Below are 21,040 nucleotides of genomic sequence, written 5' to 3' on the forward strand. Positions count from 1 at the left end.
GCTGCCCTGAGTCTTCGGAGAGGGGCGGCATACAAATTGAATTAATAAATAATAAATAAAAACATTATTCTAGTCCAAACCTGGGCATTTTATTGCCTGCGGGTCACATCTGGCCAGCAGGCAGTCCCAGACTGGCCCTTGGCATCAGCAGGATCGGTGAGGGGATTGGGGCAGCAGCAGATTGATGGCAGGACAGAAGCAGCATCAGGAGTGGGATGCAGCAATGGAGGATGGGGTGGCAACAACAGCAGTGGCCCTCCGTAACAGTCCCAGTTTCTCATGTAGCCCCTTGGGAAAATTAATTGTGCAACCCTGTTCTAATCCCACCTTGGCATAAAGCCAGCTGCATAATATTGGACTGTCAGTCCTTCTCAGTCCTAGGAAGGAGACAGGACAAACCACTTTTGAAAAACCTTGCCAAGAAAACTCCAGAAACTACTTCAGGCAGTCTCTAGGAGACAACAGTGACTTGAAGATACAAATATACATAGATATATACACCCACACACGCAGAAACCCACAAACCAACACTATGTATTCATACTCATATTTGGGTATATCAGCACATATAAATGATATATATTCATATAAAGTTTGTAACCTTATATAATCACAATTGCATATATTTATAAAGTCTTAATTATCTTACTGTCTTTTTGAGACATGAATTTAATTAATTCTTCTATTAATCTAATTGGGCGTTTCCGCCACTAATGATGGCTTGTAGCATGGAAAACAATCTGATTATATGGTTGACATCTTACACTAAATAAAAGGTGTCTATCATAATCATAAAAATAGCATTACCATTGCTATCAGTCACATAATTATAAATGAATGAATACACCTACCCACAGCACCCACACACAAATGGACATTAAATATGTCAGTGTGTTTTTAACTGCATAAGCATTTAGGAATTGAGTTATAGCGATACTATCTATAGAGGGGAGATCAGATTCATATCACAGCACATTTAGAATATATTTCTACCATTGCTAAGGTGAAACATATTCTAGATTGTGTTGAAGAAATGGTAAATAATGTCTGGCCTTCACTATATCTCCCCACATCCATCACTATTAACCCTCCTGACTGGGTCACATTTGAAAGGCAACATGTTTTACATCCCTAGATCTAAAACATAGATCTCTACTGGCAATATAGATAAGATGTTTTATATCTCTCTCTATCTCAACATTAGGTGAGGATAAAAATAATTTATTCTGCTCCTTTTCAGATAAAGTTTCCAAATATATTTCACCTTTAGAATTAAAAAAGGGGGAAAAATATTGACCAAGGATTAAGAAGGACCTAGTGCTATTGCCGTAGACCAATGATGGCTAACCTTTTTGCCGTCGCATGCCAAAAGTGGGGGGAGTGCGGGAGGTCACGCATGTGTGTGCCCACACCCAAAGTTCAATGCCCTGTCCCGCCATGTATGCGCCCGGCGCTTCCCTCACTTTTGTCACACAATGGCAAAAAGGTTATTGATGGGTCTGGTAGGCCCATTTTCACCCTCCCCAGGTCCCAGAGGCTTTCTTGGAGCCTGGAGAGGGCAAAAACAGCCTCCCCCTCACGGAGGCCCTCCAGAGGCTGGACACAGCCCATTTCCTGACTTCCCGCGGGCCCGGAAGGCCTGAAAATCAACTGGCCAGCACGCACATGCGTGCTGGAGCTGACCTAGGGCACCTGTGGCATGCGTGCCATAGGTTCGCCATCACAGCCATAGACAGTATCTATAAGTTATAGATACTGTCTATAGAGGTGGGTTGCTGCCGGTTTGGACCGGTTCGTCCAAACCGGTTGTTCCAATTCTGCGTGGTTCAGAGAACTGGAAAATCGAACCACTGGCTGGCCCTGTCCCCGCCCATTTTTCAGGCCATTTTTCGGCTGTTTTTCAGGTGAAAGCCTGAAAACGGCCTGAAAATGGCAAATACATCTTTCCTCTTCTGAGTCGATGAGAACAAGCCTAATGCAGTGAACAGAAACCATTTGCATGACCAACTTTTTTCCATGTTGAAGAAAATCCTCTAAATCACATTTTCTTGCAACCTAAAACTTTAACATGTGAGCAAGTCATGTTTCAAAGACCTGAGTGGCAAATGTGAGAAATCTTTTTTCACCTTCTATCTATGTATCAGTGCAATGCTTTGCATTTGGGGAAAAGACTTTGAGATGCTATAGTGACTGTATCCAGTGACACAGGACAGGACAGGACAGAACAGAACAGAATACTTTATTTGGTCAAGTATGATTAGACACACAAGGAATTTGTCTCTGGTGCATAAGACATGGTGATAGCAATAAAGATTTTTTTTTTCCAGATTTTACAAGGCTTGAAGAGTAAAAATGGAGTCAGCTATTGCATCCTTTATTTACCATGTACCAATTCTTCCCCTTCCCTGGTCTCCAACAGCTAAAAATTGCATCATTCAAAAGTAAGAGCTTCATTGCTCAATTTCAGCAGCAAGCTATTTTTGGAGCTGTAAAATGGGAACTGGTGGATGGAAATGGTCTTCTACCCCAGACTTAAATCTCAAAAAGTTAATATATGATTGGGAGCCACACAGAGTTGGTTAAAAGATGGATGGCATTAATTTATGTTTAATTTATGATTTATGTTTTAAATAAATAAATGACTGGTTAACAATACACAGACATATTTATCTCCTTTCCTCATAATATCTTTATAAGGCTTTAGACTCATAAAGTCAAGATTGCACAGTTTGCTAACTCGAGGCTAGGCTATGACAGCCCTTGAATCTGGTCTGAACATAGTATGAAATTTACATTCCAGAGATAAACTTAATTGTCAAAAAAAAAAAAGGGTGAGGCAAACTGATATTATGATTAGAAACAAGAAAGGGACAAAAAAAGGGGAATTGGAAAAAGACTAATTTTGCTTTCTTTCTTGCCTACTATTATGGGGCACATTTGTATATAAACATCTATTCATGACATCAGAATGAGGAAACTTGGTTGTGACATCATGACTTAAACTCCACTCCACATCATAACATACATTTGATCAGTTGCCTCATTAAGGATTCCTGCCAATGAAGCAGTGGTGCAATATGAATGGAAGTCTTTCTTGGAAACTTTTCTTCATTATTTTTTTTTCTTCCTTATACATTTTTGATCTGTCATCTCCACTGAACTAGAGCTGTGTACCCTTTCAAATGCTGCGAGACAGATTAAATGAAGTTGAAAAAAAGTCTCTGAGGATGTGATTCAAATATGCAGTAATCTTTATTATCATTCTAGTGTAACATATTATTGCATACTAGTTGAATGGATTAAATCTTGCACTAGTTATTGATTTCTCCTTACACTATACAGGAAAAGTATTCTGAATCTCTTTTATCAATTAAATGAATATATTCCATCAATTATACAAGCCATGAAAAAGAGAAATACATAGATAGTGAAACTATTGTGACTAAATTGTTGGAGGGATGAAACTGATTTAAAGAAGTCACCCAGGGAGAGGACAGGATACAAGAAATATTCTAAGCATAAGTCACAATATCATTGCAAAGAGTACTTCAAACTAATTTGCCTCCATTTTAATCTTCAGATTATATTCAAACCAAAGTATGCTAACATCCATCAAAGGAATTGAATGCTACTGCATTTTCTAAACTGCTTTCTATGCAGCCAGCTGCCTGATTGTATTATTATCCTTTACCCACACTGTAAACATTTTATTTATACATAGAGATACCAAAAAACTAATAAGGTTTTGTTCTGCATAATGTTTCTATGCATTCAGAAACAGAGTTATCAGAAATAGATGGCTGTCTAATACTTTGCTAAATATTTCCAATGAATGTAAGTGCTACTTATAGCAGGATTCACTATAAAGTATTGTGCATTAGGATTGGAAATATAAATTTATAAATAGTTTCAATATCAAAATTACTTAAGTCTTGTTCTCACTCTCACAGAGTATCATCTATCTGTACTATGCGTGTAGACTACTAATACCCCATGCTCTCACACATTCATACAATGTTCCTACTTGTAGAAAAGCAAAACAGAAAATGTTTGCTAATTCCCCAAAATCTACAGCTTCATTTCAGAAAATATTTTCCTGAAGATTGAAGAACAGCATGTAGAGTGACAGAGAGGCTATAGCAAGGACAATTGGTAAAACTGCCTCCTCCTCTCTTCTTCCAACAGAAACCTCTGTTGAACTAGAGATTCTTAAGTAATTAGAAAGGTATTTCATGTACAAAAAAAGAATTCAGGATATAGCCCAATTGGATTTATTCATTGCATTTTTTACCAGCAGTAACAAAGCAGTCACCATAAGTAAATAAATATACCAGCTATTAGCTATAAAAGTAAATTGTATGCTCTGGCTAACCTTTTTGTCATCGCATGCCAGGAGGGGGGGGCGGGGGGGTCATGCGTGTGCCCACACCCATAATTCTATGTGCTCCACCCTTGCGCATGCGTGTGTGACCCCCCCCCGTTCCCGGCACGTGATGGCCCGGTAGGCCTGTTTTTCTCTCTCACCAGGCTCTCTCACCAGAGCCTCTCTATGATTCTGGGGAGGATGAAAATGGCCTTCCCCACCCCATTTCCCAACTTCCAGTTGGACAGGAAGTAACTTTTTTGCTGTCCCCAGCCTCCAGAGACTCCTAGAGAGGTTTGCCATCACAGCTTTATATTGTAAACTCAGACCAAGAGAGGAATGATGTATAATTTTGAGTATTTTCATAAAACCTACAGGTTTTTTCTAGTTTGTACAGAAATGGAAAAAGGCATTTGTTGAAAAGCCCCAAATTTTATATTTCTGCCTTTGTTTTCCATCCTCATGATTTTCTTTTATAGACCTGGTGATTGGGTTTCTACATAGTATTTCAAATAAACTCTTACCATGGATTTATGTACCACATTGCTGTTGTATTTTCATTTCCTAAGGATTTTGAGCATCTTGTTCTTGCTGTAAGAGCAGCTACAGACTAGGTTGATATGTTCAGATATATCTTCATATCTACCATGACTCCATGCATGATTCCCTTCTTAAAAAAATTAGCATTGCTATTGATCATTTCATTATTAGCACATGGTGTTTATATAATTTCTGAATCTGATAATAGCTAGTTCTTCATTTGCTGCCTCAAGGTCAGACTATCACAACAAATTTTATTTTCAACTATTCTTGAATAACTTCTATAAGCTTCATTTGTATAAAAAAACATTGTATCAGTTGTTAACCAGGATATAGGTTGCCAGTTTTTTTCTATTCTTATTTAAAAACACTGATTTTATTTTATCCTTGAAAATCATTAATGGTTTTAGGACTGTCTAGTTAAGAGTCTGCAGGAAAAGGTTCAGCAGAAAATTCTTGCTTGATGAGACCTGCAATATAACATGCCCTATTAAGTTTTGCTTTATACTTAATCTATTTCCTTTCAGAAAGGTATTTTGTTACTGTTGTCATTGTAGCCAGAAAGATTCTAACATTGTTTTAGATATTTATGTGTTTATTTACTTATACAGTAATAGACTGTTTGGGTAAAAACATTTCAAAGCAGTTGTTTTCTTGCTGTTTATATTATATGCTGTTAATTATACTTTAATAGTACTTTTAATTCATCTGTATTGTACCTGATTATTTTCACGGTTAGTGTCCTTGAATGACATTTTTGGAAAGGTAAAACGTATACAAATAATGATGATGAGATATATCTGAAATGATCTCACCCTAAGTATATAAGCTAACATCAACAGATGGCAAATCTGCCGCAGAGAATAGCATCAGCAGGTATTTCTAAAATATATCATAAATTACTATCTCTCAATCTATATGCATTAAGATTCACACACTCATTTGATGTCTTCAGTAAATTGATTTATATGAATTAGAAGCTTTGCATACAATTATAAATGAATAGAGAAATTCAAGTACAGAATTAAAATCTCCTGTGGCTAATAGTTAGTTTGAATACTTATCATCAGCTGGAGATCTGGCCTTTCCAAAAATTTTCACACATTAACATTCTATAATAGTGATTACTTCAATTATAAGTATTTCCATTGGTGCTTATCAGTATATTTGCTTGCATACAATTGCTCATTAAGAGGAGATGGATATCAATGCTATGGGAATGTTTAATGACTTAATTTGCATACTTCTAATAAACATCAATTCATGTAAGTTCTTTATTGTTTTTCTACAAGGGAACTTAATTTTTGCATATTAAAATGCAACTTTGGATAATCCAACCTATATTCAACCTTAGAAATATATATTAAACATTAGAAATATAAGGTTGTATCTATAGTAAAACTGGTATTACATTTGGATGAGTTACTGATACATGAAAATATTTGAAAAGAACATAAAAGCAGGAAAATGAAAAGTATTCTTCAGTTATCAAATATTAGCTATCAAGTTGCTGACTCTGAATTGATAAATTCTAGATGAATATACAATATATTGATCACTAAATTGGATATTAGGCAAAGTGTACTATGTAGACAGAAGGTGGGAGTCTGGTTTTATTAATTAATTAATTTTATTATTTATTAAGAAAATTTATATGGTTCCCCAACTCATATTCTATATGAGTATAGAATCATAGTGATTCTAGGCAACTTACAGAAGTAAAACCTAAAATAAAAAATCCAATAAAATTTCACTCCACAATCAAACAAACTATTTGATGGGCTCTGCATCACCCTGGTTCCCCAGGCCCACTGGAAAAATCATGTTTTCAGGGCCTTCCAAATGGTTATCAAGATGGGAGTCAATCTTATCTTGGTGGGCTTGATTTTCCACAGGGAGAGCCACCATCTTGGTCCCACTAGATGGCCCTCCTTAATAGAAAGAACCTGTAACATACTGTATCTTGCCTTCCCAGTCTGGTGGGCTGGGTAAATGTAACATGGAAAAGATGATCCCTCGAATAACCTGGCCCCAAGCCATGTAGGGCATTAAAGGGGACAATCAGCACCTTGAATTGGACCCGGAAGCAAATCAACAACCAATGCAGCTCCAGCAAGTGAGGTGACATGTGTTCAAATCTCAACTTGTACAAATCCATGTGGGTGGCTGCATTTCAAAAGATACATCTCAAACCAACAGCCTAATTTTCCAAAGCCTTAATTCATTTTCAATAGAATTTGTGTATACTTATCAATGTCTAAATCTTCATATATAAGCACTTCAAATACATAGCACAATACTTTAAAGAAAAGAATAAGCATTTTAATATGATAACTGTATAATGTATAAAGTTATTAATCTAAACAATACTTTAGAAGTTGTACATAAAGAACTTCCTGAAAAAAGACTGGTTTTAATTGGGATGTGATATTCCTTTAGATATTATATTATTTTTGTGTGAATAACTTAATAACACTTAATGTAGAAATGATAAATATTTGTGCCACAAGTTAAGTCAGTTTCTCCTACATCCACATTCTTTTTCTCTCTTCATACAGTCACCCACCCACCCATTTGGACGCATATGCACATAATGTGTATATCAATTATCTGTCAGCCGCTCAACAGACACATGGAAGTGTATTCTAAAATTGTTCTCTACAGTATATGCCAATAGAACCAATAGTATTTCATAAATAGATATAAACTTGGGAAAGTCAATGTGATAGTGATAAGTAAAACACACAATGAAATAGATTTTCCAGGCAACTATGATCATTGTCAACCCTCCCCCCCCCCCACTTTTCCTAGTTTTGTCCAATCTCAAAAATATTCATTTGGCTTGTTATAAATGTGATGCCTATTTATGGATGATTGTCTCCAGAAACAAAGAGATTAAGAGACATGATAGTTTGCACAGTTTTCATGCAACACATATAGATACCGTGCACTACATTATAGGAGAAATATACATTATTTTAGCAAGCAAAATAATGTTAAACATCTTACTTTTATATTCCAGGTGAAAACCAGCTGCTGCTACACTAATATCAGAGTGAAAATGTAAATAAAGTTGATTGGAAGTGCTGTTCAATAGTGCTGGTACTGTAGTACCTACAGAAAACCAAAAGTCATATTAATTAAAAAGAAACAACATGTAAGCGAAGAATATTTTTATGGTTAATCAAAAAAAGGTATACTTATGCTATAATTATTAACCACCTGGGAATATGTTTTAGTTTTACTAACTATATTTTTACAGCATATTAAATTCAATATAAATTTAAATTTAATATACATTGAATATACATCTCCCACATCCTCCTTTTAATACAATCTCACTTAGATTTATATTAAAATTTCAAATGCAATTTTAGGAACATATTTTATGTTAACATATAGAGCTAAATTAACTCATTATAATCATTCTATATTTTTTGTCTGAGTAGCACTTGTGAATTTATTAGGATTACTATTCACTGAAGTATTCTTGTATAGCACAATAAAGATAAAAACTGAGCTGCAAGTTGTGTACAGAATTAATCTGTTGCTCTACTGCCTCACAACATGTCAATTTCTGTATGGACATATTCCATCCATAATTACAACAGCTAGACTTTGATAACAAGAATTAAGCACTTAAGATAAATCACAGCTGTTGCTGTATATTCAAAGGCATTCAATAAAAGAATATACTAATACTCAGCACCTACAAAGTATTATGCAAAGCATTTCATATTCTTTTAAATAATATTCTTTATTAAGGTACTAGGAGGAAGTGGCACACAAGAGCGTATTGTGCATAGAGAAGAAATAGAGAAACTTGAGTAGCTTGCATCTATGTTCTGGCCAAAAAAGGTAATATAGATTTCTACATACCTGAAAAGCTTCCAAGCCTTGGTGCTGTCATATCACCACCATCATAAATTTCAAGAGAGTCCCAATTATGCTCAGTGGCAAAGTTTATTACCTGTATCTGTGAAAACCATACCACTGAGTGTTCATTAAACATGATAATTACTACGTTTTCAGAAAAGTACATCATAATAAACTTGACAACAAACACAGCAATGTAAATTACACAACTACTTGCATCTATCTACAGTACAAATATGTCCTGGCAACATCTTCCTTTTTCCTATCTCTGATATTACCTTCAGTTTGTTTCCGTCCCATAAATAAAAAAGAGTTAATTACGGTAGTTATTAGCTGTAAACAAATGTTTTTTTCATCAAGTCAGAAACATCAAATGACCATTGTTATTAGATTTAGAATTTATCATCCACTACAGTAGAGGGAAAGTTGGATGGGATCAAAGTTGGGTGCTAAACATAAAAACATAAACATAAAAAAAAAAAAAAAACCTTTGAATTACTTGAATACAGAATGGCCTTGTCACTTCTAACTTCTGAACATCCCTCAAGACCTAGTTGTGCCAGAAGGGGGATCTAGTGAAGAGGCTCCATTATTATTAACATCCTTTCATCTATTATTCTTGTTTATCTATTTTGCTAGTATTTTAAAATGTTTTAATAATTGCTAACAATAATGATTTTAGATATGTATTGTATTAGTTTTGTTCAGTCTTCAGAGTCATTTGGTTGTAATATGGGTAATATCTAATATGAATTAGATAAATAAATATCATAACAGGAAAATAGTGTAAAAGTGTATTAGCCTGAAATAGCAATGAAAAAATGAGATCACCATTATTACCACTGCTCTTTTACAGAGCGTGGAGGAATTTGGAAGTCTACATTTATTGTCTGCATAAACCAAAGTAAGACAGGGGAGAGAAATCTTAAATACTACTTTTAATTGCTTTATGCTACTTATCACAAAATCAACAGAGCACCAGAAGCAATTAATGAAGGAATTTATTCATAATAGGAACTAAAAACAGGAGTAGTAAATTTAATTTTAGTATATTTTTTGCTGATTTAAGAATAAATGTATAACACTTTAACTCAGCAATGAGGAAAGTGCCCACTAAATACATCTTTATAATTATAGACTAAAAGTATAAAGCATATACTAAACCAAAATAATATTGAAATGCTACTAAAACAAGAAGAATTATACAGTTCAGCTTAAATAGCCTAATTTGAAGCATCTGTAATTTGAGGTAAATTTTACCTCTACTAAGGAAGAATTTGGGAGGAAAAAAGTTAGTGAACGACACAATTAGACCGAAACACTATTTGTGAATAAAAAAACATTCCAGGAAGTATATTTTTAAGGCCAATTTACTTACTTAGTCTCATTTATTTTCCTTCTCTTGCTCCTCTGCCATCTTAGATAGGCAGTAATCAATGGAATACCCCCTCCCTACCCCCTTGTAGCCCACATAACATCCACTTGCAACTTCCTAACAAAATAAGTGTGGAATGCATACTTATACACCAAAAATTTACCTATAAACTATGTTGACTATTCCACTGAATGCTATTTCCATCACTGAATAGTCACTATTTTGAAATTATCCATAGATTTTTGAATAAACATTTCTTTTATCACAAAGATTGAAAGATGACTATAGCCATTAAAATATGATCAAGGTTATTTTTATTTTATTTTATATGAATATAGGAGTATTTATGGGCATTAGAAAATTTCTAGGTTAAGAAAAATGTTTCAAATATTAAAAGAAGACAATCCTAATTAAATTTTTGATTTAAAGGGGCCTCAATGTAATTTGGTTTAAAGATTTTTTAAATGTAATGTTTACATATTGAACAAGAAGTTGGTAACGTATGAAAGTAGATGTGACAAAGCCTGGTGGGCACTGGAAACTGTTAGTTATAAGCTCCAGTGAAACTTATTAGCACAGCTCAGGAAAGCTTCTAAACTCAGATCTTGACTTTAAATATCTTGAACTGATTGAAGAGTTTTTTGGATAGAAATCCCCTTTTATAATCTGCAAATTCTCTCTGTAACTAATTTGAATTGTAATGCTGTATGAAAATGAACATGCATTAAAATTAAGCTCTGTACAAGTTATTTAATAGACATAGCATCTTTTAATGAGCTTTCCTGAATACAAAGACTTTAATTAAAAGTAATTAAAATTAAAAGTAATTTTTAATTGTATAAATTAAAAGTATTTTTTTCATTTTTTCATTGTTTTTTAATATGAAAAGGTTTTTTTTCATTATTTCATTCTTGCATAATGATATACATGCTACATATATCTCATAGATGCATACATATGACATACGACAGTGACATAGTTTGCCTTTTCAATCCAGAAGGGTTTATTTAAAAAAAAAGTGTTCATTGTCTTGAATAGTATGTTTTTTATTAAAATACTTAAAATGTTTCTTTAATTTATTAACAGTATCTTTCAAGAATGATATGAAAGCCTTGTTGAAGCAAATCTCATAAAGAAGACAAGTCACATTAACTTCATAACAACAGATATGCACAATATCTTCAGAGTCAATCTGTTTCCTTCTGATAACATATGTACATAAATATATAATAAATATATCATAGCTTCATTCAGTTTAAAGAACTACATTAAGATGTCACAATCATTATAGCTTTATCTGGTAGCATATGGTACACCAGTGAAGTAAATTATGATCAACATATGCATAAAAACTGATTTCCAAACAAGTTCCTTTAATTAAAGTCAATTTCCACTAAATTGCATTGAAGTAAGTGTGGTGAACAGAAGCAATTTTGGCTTTTCTACTTTACATGCAGAAGGAGTGGGGGTGGGGACTTGAAGAATTCTGAATTTGTGAATGAATCTATACAAAAATGCAAAACAAGGATTGTTTTTCTTTTTGCTTACATTTAGCTAGGGACTTAGAGCAGGAATAATAAATTAGTAATATCTTGTCTTTAATTCTGAAGTATTTTATATTCCACTGTTGGCAAAATATGGACTTGCCTGAATACCTGATCCCTCAGTCACTATGATTTTCCACACACAATTCAAGCTGTTACCATAAGGTTCAGGGTAACCTGGAGACAGTATAGTACCTCTGCGTTCAGTGAAATTCCGGCTGCATGGCACTGAAAGAAAATTGAATTTGAAGTAACAATAAAGCTTAAACCTTGCTAACAAAGAAGGAAAGTAATATTAAAATCAGGAATTAAATCTCATTTATGTGTTTATAAAGCAAGAAAAATAGAACACTTGCTGTAAAAAGTGCTTTTCCCATTTCCAGAATTACATGTAGAAAAAAACCAGTTATGTTTTCTCTGATAATGTCCATGGATGTTAAATCCATAATGTCACAATAATATCATATTAAATTCAAGCAGTTTTTCCTATTTTGACCTTCGTTTCAGACCAAGTTTTCTAAAACTCAGGCAATGTTTTTTAGGACTAGAAAGGGATAAGCACTACAACAATAGTAAAATAATAATAATAAAGTATTAGGAAAACAGATAAAGTAGAATATAGGAAAACAGATAAAGATTTTGAGGTCTAAAAACCTGTTATTATACTCTGGTTTTCCTTATTATTAATCTTTATATCAATTACCCACCCCCTTTTTTTTTTTTTTTTTTTTTTTGCTAATGATCTTAGCTATAAAAGTTTCAAGGAAAGGAATTTTTTTTTGTCATAACTTAATTTAGAAATACAGGTAGTCCTTGACATATGACCAGTCGATTAGTAAGTGTTCAGAGTTATGATGGACTCAAAAAAGGATACTTAAGAACTGCATTTGAAGTTCCAATGGCTGCTCCCCCCCTTCCCCCCACAATGACACGATCACATTTTGGATGCTTAACAACTGGCCTGCATTCACGGTGATTTGCATTGCTTGGTAATCATATGGCAATGATTTGCAATCTTTTTTTTACTGGAAACTAGTGTTTATTTCTGTGTTTTGGCAAAATATGCCCACTGGGCATTACTGACCATGAATCATTTAATGACCATAGTAATTCGCCAATGCAAAAAAGTTGTAAAATTGAGTTGTACATGTGATGACTCACTTAATGACTGGCATGATTTAGGACTATCACTGCAGGTCCAATTATAGTCATGAGTCAATTTTTACCTGTTTGATATTATCATAATTCAAATAATTAACATTTTTCCCCCTATGGGCATACTATCCCTATCAGTGCAAAGAACTGCAAATTACAAATCTCTGGAAAGAAACAAAAACTGAATCCAAAATGGAAACACGGTTCTTTTTTTTCTCTCCCCCCCATCCCACACTTTTATCATTTTTATTTTTTTATATACAATACAAAGAAGGAAAAAAAATAGGAAATTAAGGGAGGGAAAGGGAGCGGGGAAAAGGGGATGTGAAGGGGGGGAAAGAAGAAAAGAAAAGAAAAAGGGGCATTGATATGAGACACAGTTCTTATGGAAAGTGTCACACATAAAACACAACAAGCAGTTTGCTAAGCAAGGCCATTCTGATTCAGGATATAATAAAATGCAGTCAGAATCATTTGTAAAGTTAAAATACTGTTACTTTTCAATTGCACTAGTCATTTAATATTACAAAGCAAGTTTCAGTCCAATTATAGTATATTTCTAATTACCAGAGATTCATCTTAAACATAAGGTTTTAGAGGCAGTCATAACGATAATAAGAATTGAGCAAACTATGCATCCACTACATAAATGTAATAAATCATTATATCAAAATCTATTCTATCTGTCAACCAGCTAGTACTCAATTACAATCAAGGTGACATATTGCTCTTTTAAACTGGATGTAGCCTACATTAATCAAGAGTGAGGAAATTTATTTGTTTAATACTATTTAATAAAACTAATAATGTTCTTAATTTATGTTCATAGATTCTGACTCGGAAATGTATAACCTAAAAATAATAAGCCTTACCCACACAGCTTGGCACTGTGTCATTCCATTGTGCTAAAGCATTGGGAACAGATTGGCAGCGGATAGCTTTGGAGCCTTGGAGAAGGTAGCCGGGACTACATTCAAAGCGAATTACAGAGCCAGCTGAAAATTCAGAGCCAATCCTCCTGCCATATCTTGGCTCTGGAACGGAGCTGCATTGTGTATCACTTGTTCGTGGAACCGCTGCATGAAAAAAGAAGTATTATTGGAGAAGTACCACCAATTCAAAGAATATCTTTATTTTTAGGTAAATTTGCTCAATTCATACATGTTTTATTATTTAGTAATTTATTAAATTTATATGCTGCCTATCTCACTATCAAGAGAGTCTGGGTAGCATGCAGTATCATAAATAACAATATAGACAATTAGAAAGTTAAAAATATTAAAACTCTTTCTAATATTTCCAATAAACTTTTCTGCATATGTTAAATATACTGATGAGAGCTGAAAAAGTACAGAAATAACTTTTTCCCAATGCTTTCACAGCAAAAAGTAAACCAAGTCACTGCTCTTATTTCTCAATTAAGGATATCCTCTAGTGTGCTGGAGAAGACTCCTGTGAGTCCCTTGGACTGCAAGGCAATCAAACCGGTCAGTCCTAGAGGAGATCAACCCTGACTGCTCTTTTGAAGGCCAGATCCTGAAGATGAAATTCAAATATTTTGGCCACTTAATGAGAAGGAAGGACTCACTGGAGAAGAGCCTAATGCTGGGAAAGATTGAGAGCAAAAGAAGAAGGGGACAACAGAGAATGAGATGGCTGGATGGAGTCACTGAAGCAGTAGGCGTGAGCTTAAATGGACTCCAGAGAATGGTAGAGGACAGAAAGGCCTGGAGGAACGTTGTCCATGGGGTCGCAATGGGTTGGACACAACTTCGCAACTAACAATAACTAGTGTAGTTATGTTTGTGAGAAATAGAAATTTAATATAAGTATACGTAGGCTTGCATACCATACAATAGACAACAAATTACTGGATATTAGACTATGGGATTGTAGAGGCTTGCAATCAGAGGTGTGCTTGATACAGGTCAAATTTCAGAAGGCTCCATTGTTTAATCATTTCTTCTCCTGTGCTTTGGTGGTTAGCTTTGCAGCAAAAGCCTAAAACAGAGTGCTACTGCCACAGTGTGCACTCTGAGATTAAAGAGGTAGAAACAATTGAGCTTACAAGGCAGTAAGAAAAAGGTTGTGCTTTTTACTGCTCATCTAAGTTCAGTACTTTGGTTCTGCCCAATCAAGAAAATGCTACGGGAAATCATTGCAGCTTTTGCTATTCTGTGCATGAAATTTGGCCATTCTGTCTGTTGAGATAAACTATAGGTGGTTCTTCACTTATGACCACAACTGAACTCAAAATTTCTGTTCCTTAGCGAGACATTTTAAAAGTGAATTTTGCCTCATTTTGTGAATCTGGCTTCCCCATTGACTTTGCTCGTCAGAAAGTTGCAAAAGGGGATCACATGACCCCAGGACACTGCAACCATCATAAAATGACATATGAGTGTCCTGATAGCTTCTACTACAGGTAATGGAAAAATGAAAATGAACTGCATTTGAACAATCAGCTTTGTACTTTTTCTTCTAACACTAAATGATGCAGAAATATTCATTTCACAATTCAGATGTTACACTGTAGCAGTCACATTACAGTATATTGCATAGTTACAAACAAGCCACAGTTGTACTAAGCCCTTATTGTTCTGAATATCTAATTCAGACAGAGACAAGATATTAAAAATCATCCTCTTAAGCAGCATTTAATTTTATATAACTTGAGAGGGTGGCATATGCAATAACTAATGACATTAACAATGCCTCAATCAATCTTCCAATGATTTATCATACTGCTTTTTTTAGGAAAAAAAATGTCCATGGAACAGTACAGTACCTCTTAAAATTTTGAGAGTTATTCAGAAAATACTGAATGTGAAATATAGCTATGCCTAGTAATACACACAGAGAGAATAATTATAAAACACAAGTTCCCTTTGAAATAAATATCAGTTGGATATGGGATTAGTTACTGAGGTTGTTCAGGTTCCATGTTATTCCCGACTGTAATTCAGATTGTTGATAGCTTGCCTAAAAACTCAACAGTAGAGACTAAAGAAGGATCCAGTATATGAACTGCACCCTTCTTTTAAATTCACTCTATCATCAATCAAAAAGTATAGAACTATGAAAAAGTCAGAAATGGCTGGATGAAATCAAGAATTACTAATAAATCTATTCCTAGAAATAGAAGAATGCATCCTCCACTCTCCCTTCCAAATATTCCTCCTATAACCTACATTTGGCAGTTTCCCACAATCCTCTTCATTTTCATTTATTATGTACTGATCTGATCATATGCAATGATTAATGCTTAAATGATGACCACTGAAAAAGCTACAGTTGCCAATGGAAACCAAATTCAATCACCAACTTCTTCAAGAACTGATGGAAAGCCATATTGCAACATTCAGTCAAACTTTAGTGAACATAGACCTTGGAAAGAAAGACATTATAGAAGAGGCATTGAAATTGAGGATGGTTGATTGTTTTCATCAGAGCAATGTATAAAGCATTTTTATATGGATTTATACATTAATGTCTTGTACAGTTCTGTTTCTGAAGCAAGTTCAAGTATAATTATGGGAATGAATGCAAATTATTCCCTTTAAAACACAATTGTACTGAAAATGTGAGGACATTTAACTTTAGCATCACAAAATGTCAATAATGTGGGATTTTGCACAGGTGAGGTCATCATTTGTACCACAGCTATTGCTAATCATAATTTTCTGTGCAATGTAATATATAGAAAAATGCAGCTTTGAGCAAAAGGAAGATAGCTTTTATGACAGAAAATGAAATACATAATAGAGAAAATGGCATTAAAAACCTCCATTATATCAAAATCTAAGGATAGAAATTGAATCTTGTAACAATTCTGTTAGGAATATGCAATCATGTTAGCTATAGCCTTCTTTTTCTCTTCCTAATCCTCAATCTAATTCTAAACTCTGATATGGATAAGCTAATCTTAAATAGCATTTGACATCAAGTGCATTTTTATAGTAATTATTCTTCATTTTTCAATGCTATGTAACAAATGGAAGTCAGCGTAGTGGAAAAGTGAACATGGAGTTGAGTCAGACTGGAATACTAGGTGAGAAATACAAGGACTGAATTTGTAGGCCAGAGTAAAGGTGTTCATTCAGAAATGTGGATGTGTCTCTTAAAGGTATTTAGAAGCAGCCAGTCCTGGAAAATTTCCCAGTAAGATTGAAAATTCCAATATAGTGGTTGTTTATTTCTTATTTCTTTTCATAGAAAAACTAAGAGAACATTTCATTCCATGATATTAAACTTCTTTAAATTAAAGAACTCTTAAATGTAGATCAATCAATCACTTTGCTGCATTGTACTGTTTTCTGGGCATTAAGGAAAAAAGCAAATATCAATCAAAAGAATACTAAAAATATCTGCAAATATGATTTTTCTTAATAAAAAATTTCAGATACAGATATGGATTTTACATTCCTATGTTAAATGCATTTTTAAAATAAAATATTTAGGATAGCAAGTAATGCATCAATGCATTAATAAATAAGTAACTATCATGGGTAAAAAGAACTAGATTTATGCCCTTTCCCCCTGAATTTCTGTTATACCAGCAGAATCCCAGCCACCTGTAGTCAGAATATTATATATCTAACTGAAAACAACTTACCAGTATTTCCAAGAAAATTACCATGGATTTTAGCCTTAGGCTGCAATCCAAACATATGTATTAAGTTAAAATTTTCACTGATTTTTTTGTAAAGAGATATTCATATAGTTTTGTATTGGTAATAACCACAGCCTGGCCAAGGTTGAATATATTGAAGTTAGATCTTTTATCCAGAAACAAACTGAATACTTATGTAAATAAATTTTTCATTAACTTCATTGATATTTTGCTAAAGTAACAGTATTGTAACTCTTCTTGCAAAAAGTATTATAAAATAGAGAGTCATGTTCTGCTTACTCATGATACTTTAGAAATAACAAGAAGATCAATATTGCTTCTATAAGTATTTCTAATTTGGGACATAATTCCAGAGCTCATAGGAAATATAGTATAACTCTATTTTGCATAGCTGGAGAGGTCAGAAAATCACCTTTTCTTTGTTTTTTATGTTGAAAAAAAACAAGGAGTTGGAGAAATCAGCCATCCTAATGTCCAAAAGACAGAAATGGACACTTATCAAATGTCTTCTACCTTCCAAGAGCATCAGAGCTCAGCATCAGTTGAATTTAACAAACATTGGAATTGGATTACCTATGCGTATTCTCTGAACTTCGCTTCTGCTGCCCCTTTGGGCATGAATATCTTCCACATAAGTGTTCTACACAAGGTGCTCAGTTAAGGAATCCAGAATCTTTAATGTGAGAAATCAAGTTGTGAGTTATCCACCATGTAATCTTTCATAGATATCTCACATCACATTTTAATTATTCTGGTCTCATAGATCCCAAAACAAGAAATATAGCTTTTGAGATGAAAGGTAGTAGCTAAGGTTACATGAAATTACATATCTTATTGCATTTTCCATTCCAAATGGCAAAATAAGCACACTTCGTGACACAGCCAAATGTAGGAAAGGAGAATGGAAAGAGAAATACCTTGATAGACAAAATGGAAGCCCCTTGCAGATGCTCCACTCTTGGCACTAAACCTCAAGAGAATCTGATTGGATGAAGCTAAAGGCAGGGTCTCTCCTATGTATGAGAAATAGAAAGACAGGGAAGGGAGCACAAACAAAATAAATATAAACCTATTTCTGCATATGTGGACATGAAACACTGTTGTCTGGAAGGGAGGGAGGGAGGGAGGGAGGGAGGGAGGGAGAGAGGGAGGGAGGGAGAGAGGGAGGAAGGAAAGAAGGAAGGAAGGAAGGAAGGAAGGAAGGAAGGAAGGAAGGAAGGAAGGAAGGAAGGAAGGAAGGAAGGAAGGACCGACCATAGAAGTCATCATTATACAATTTATGTCTTAATAAGATATAATTTCCATTATATATTTTATGCACATTGAACAGAATTGTTTTAAATAGCATTTGATTCAGAAACATTTATTTTCTTTAAATTTCTTTCTCCTTCACCAGTGAGGTTATTTGGTTTTACCTCTATTATAAATTACAACAATATTCATTTATGCATTAATTCATTCATATTGTTTCTTTATTATTTTTACAAATAGTTCAAGGTGGCGAACATATCCAACACATCTTCTTCCTCTTATTTTCCCTCCAACAACAACCTGAGTGGTGGGCTGGGCTAAGAGAGAGTGACTGGCCCAAGGTAACCCAAGTGGATTTCATGGCTAAAGTCGGATTAAAAGTCATCTGCTGTCTAGCCTAGTGACTTAATCACTAGATCAAACTGGCTCTCAAAGTGGCAAAAAACTCCTGTTCTTTGCTTCATTTGCCCTGGCCTCATTTACAATACTTTATACCATTACTTTTTTCAATTAGATTTTCATTTCACCCAATTATCAGGTAAATTCCTGAAGAGGTTTTAGAGCTCTGAAAAACTTGAGTGAAATTCATCAATGTCTATTTATTGACAGAAGAATCACACTGGTAGAATCAATTGCCAATGGCAGACTCCTTGTACCCATTCCCCAGGCCTTGATCTGGAAGGCTAGGGACCTGCTACAACAGGTTGGAGTGAACTGAAGAATGGGCAGCAGAAGACTTACTAAATAAGTGGATGTTTATTATAAAATATGTTAGATTTCCCCAAGCTTACTGATAGCTTCTTTGGAAGTTAGCACATATCTCTTAGCATCAGGAACAGAGGAAATGACTACACAAATACCAAATACTTTTGGTTAGCAACATAATTATGAATCAAGGTTAATAATTTGCTGGAATGAAATGTGACTAATTCTTGATTATCAATTACTTATCACAAAATTTTAATTATTATTTATTGATTAACAATACATTTGATAATCAATTAATTAATAATCAGACACATGTCATCCTTAATTTATGCTGAGATACTCAATGAAATTGGCTAAATGTAGTTAAGAAATTATTAGCATTTTTATATAATCTGATATTAAATAAAGTTTAACAATTGGTGATGGAAAAAATATCTCCCAAATCATCAGAGAACGGAAAGTGACTGTAAAATAGAAGTATTAATGAGATTGCTTATGAATGAGTTTATATAGCTATATGCATAAAAATTAGTTTCTGCCGATTTCCAAAATAAGTATTAATATCTGATATAATATTTGCATTGCCTAATAAAACACTCTGAATATTTGCAAACAAGGGCACATTATGTTTTGCTGATTTGAAACTCTACACTTAAGAAACTAAGTCAGTTTTGATGTTATTTATGTTTTTTTAAGGTGTACTATTTACCTGAGTGAGATCCAGAAAGTGAACTCAGAAGTCTAGCTTGAGGATGTTCTCCATCAAATAATTCTGCTACATCATTTAGAGCTGTTTGGAAATATGCAAACTGTCCAAACACAACTATAAAACATGAGTAACAAAACGAAATATTAATTATTTGCAAAATAAATTACATTAGGTCTAAACTCAATGAAAATTATTATTCTGTAAATATTGTGGATTCTACTTCAACTCTTACTTGGTTATGTTTGTGTCTGAAGCCACAAAGTGCAGGAAAAAAATTAATAAAAATGGGACTGTTATTATATTTATATTGTTCCTGAAGCTTTGCACTGGTGCTGGTTATGTTGGAGTTGTTTATTTTTTGGGAAAATATAACAACAATGCAGCTGCATTTTAAATGTTAACAAGCTCATGCAATAAATAATAGTTTCACTGTCTCCTGGCTATTCCAAGATCTAGAGTGTATTTAGTAGCTTTCTGGACAAACTAGGAAATCCATGTGTTATTTTAAAGGTCTCCCAATATATTAGTCCCAATTGTTCCAAACCTATGATGGGTGGCTCACAAAGCTGTTATAAGTAGTCTCTGGTGCATGAGTGTATGTGACCATAGGTATATAGAGCTATATGTTTATATGTGTATATTCCAGTCTTTAAAATCTATAAAATTTCAGATGGAACACCAAATTCTGACAAGATTTCCAAACCTTGTGGGATTTTGGCTGATTTAATTAAGAGTTTTAATTATTTTTATTTGGATTTGAGTTCTTGCAAGCACCATACAAAGGGAAAGGATGTCAGATGTTATGATTCCTAATGTTGCTATATTACCAATATTCAGTTTACGTGGTAGCCCTTAAATGCATTTGATGCAATAATCCACCAGATGA

General features: G+C 34.0%; 1 protein-coding gene across 2 annotated transcripts in view; it reads right to left on the reverse strand.

Moving 5' to 3' along the window:
* Positions 1-21,040, reverse strand: part of CSMD1 (CUB and Sushi multiple domains 1) — a 1,102,994-nt gene that overhangs the window by 112,794 nt on the left and 969,160 nt on the right. For both annotated transcript variants that reach the window (XM_034436753.3, XM_034436752.3), the window contains exons 32-37: positions 20,155-20,268; positions 18,404-18,499; positions 13,726-13,929; positions 11,802-11,926; positions 8,783-8,879; positions 7,913-8,017 (exon numbers count right to left, since the gene is read on the reverse strand). In XM_034436753.3, coding sequence (XP_034292644.2) covers positions 7,913-8,017; positions 8,783-8,879; positions 11,802-11,926; positions 13,726-13,929; positions 18,404-18,499; positions 20,155-20,268 — 741 coding nt within the window. The remainder of the gene's footprint in view (positions 1-7,912; positions 8,018-8,782; positions 8,880-11,801; positions 11,927-13,725; positions 13,930-18,403; positions 18,500-20,154; positions 20,269-21,040) is intronic.

The sequence above is a fragment of the Pantherophis guttatus genome, chromosome 1 (assembly GCF_059756535.1).
Source record: "Pantherophis guttatus breed Tessera chromosome 1, ASM5975653v1, whole genome shotgun sequence".
NCBI classification, from domain to species: domain Eukaryota; kingdom Metazoa; phylum Chordata; class Lepidosauria; order Squamata; family Colubridae; genus Pantherophis; species Pantherophis guttatus.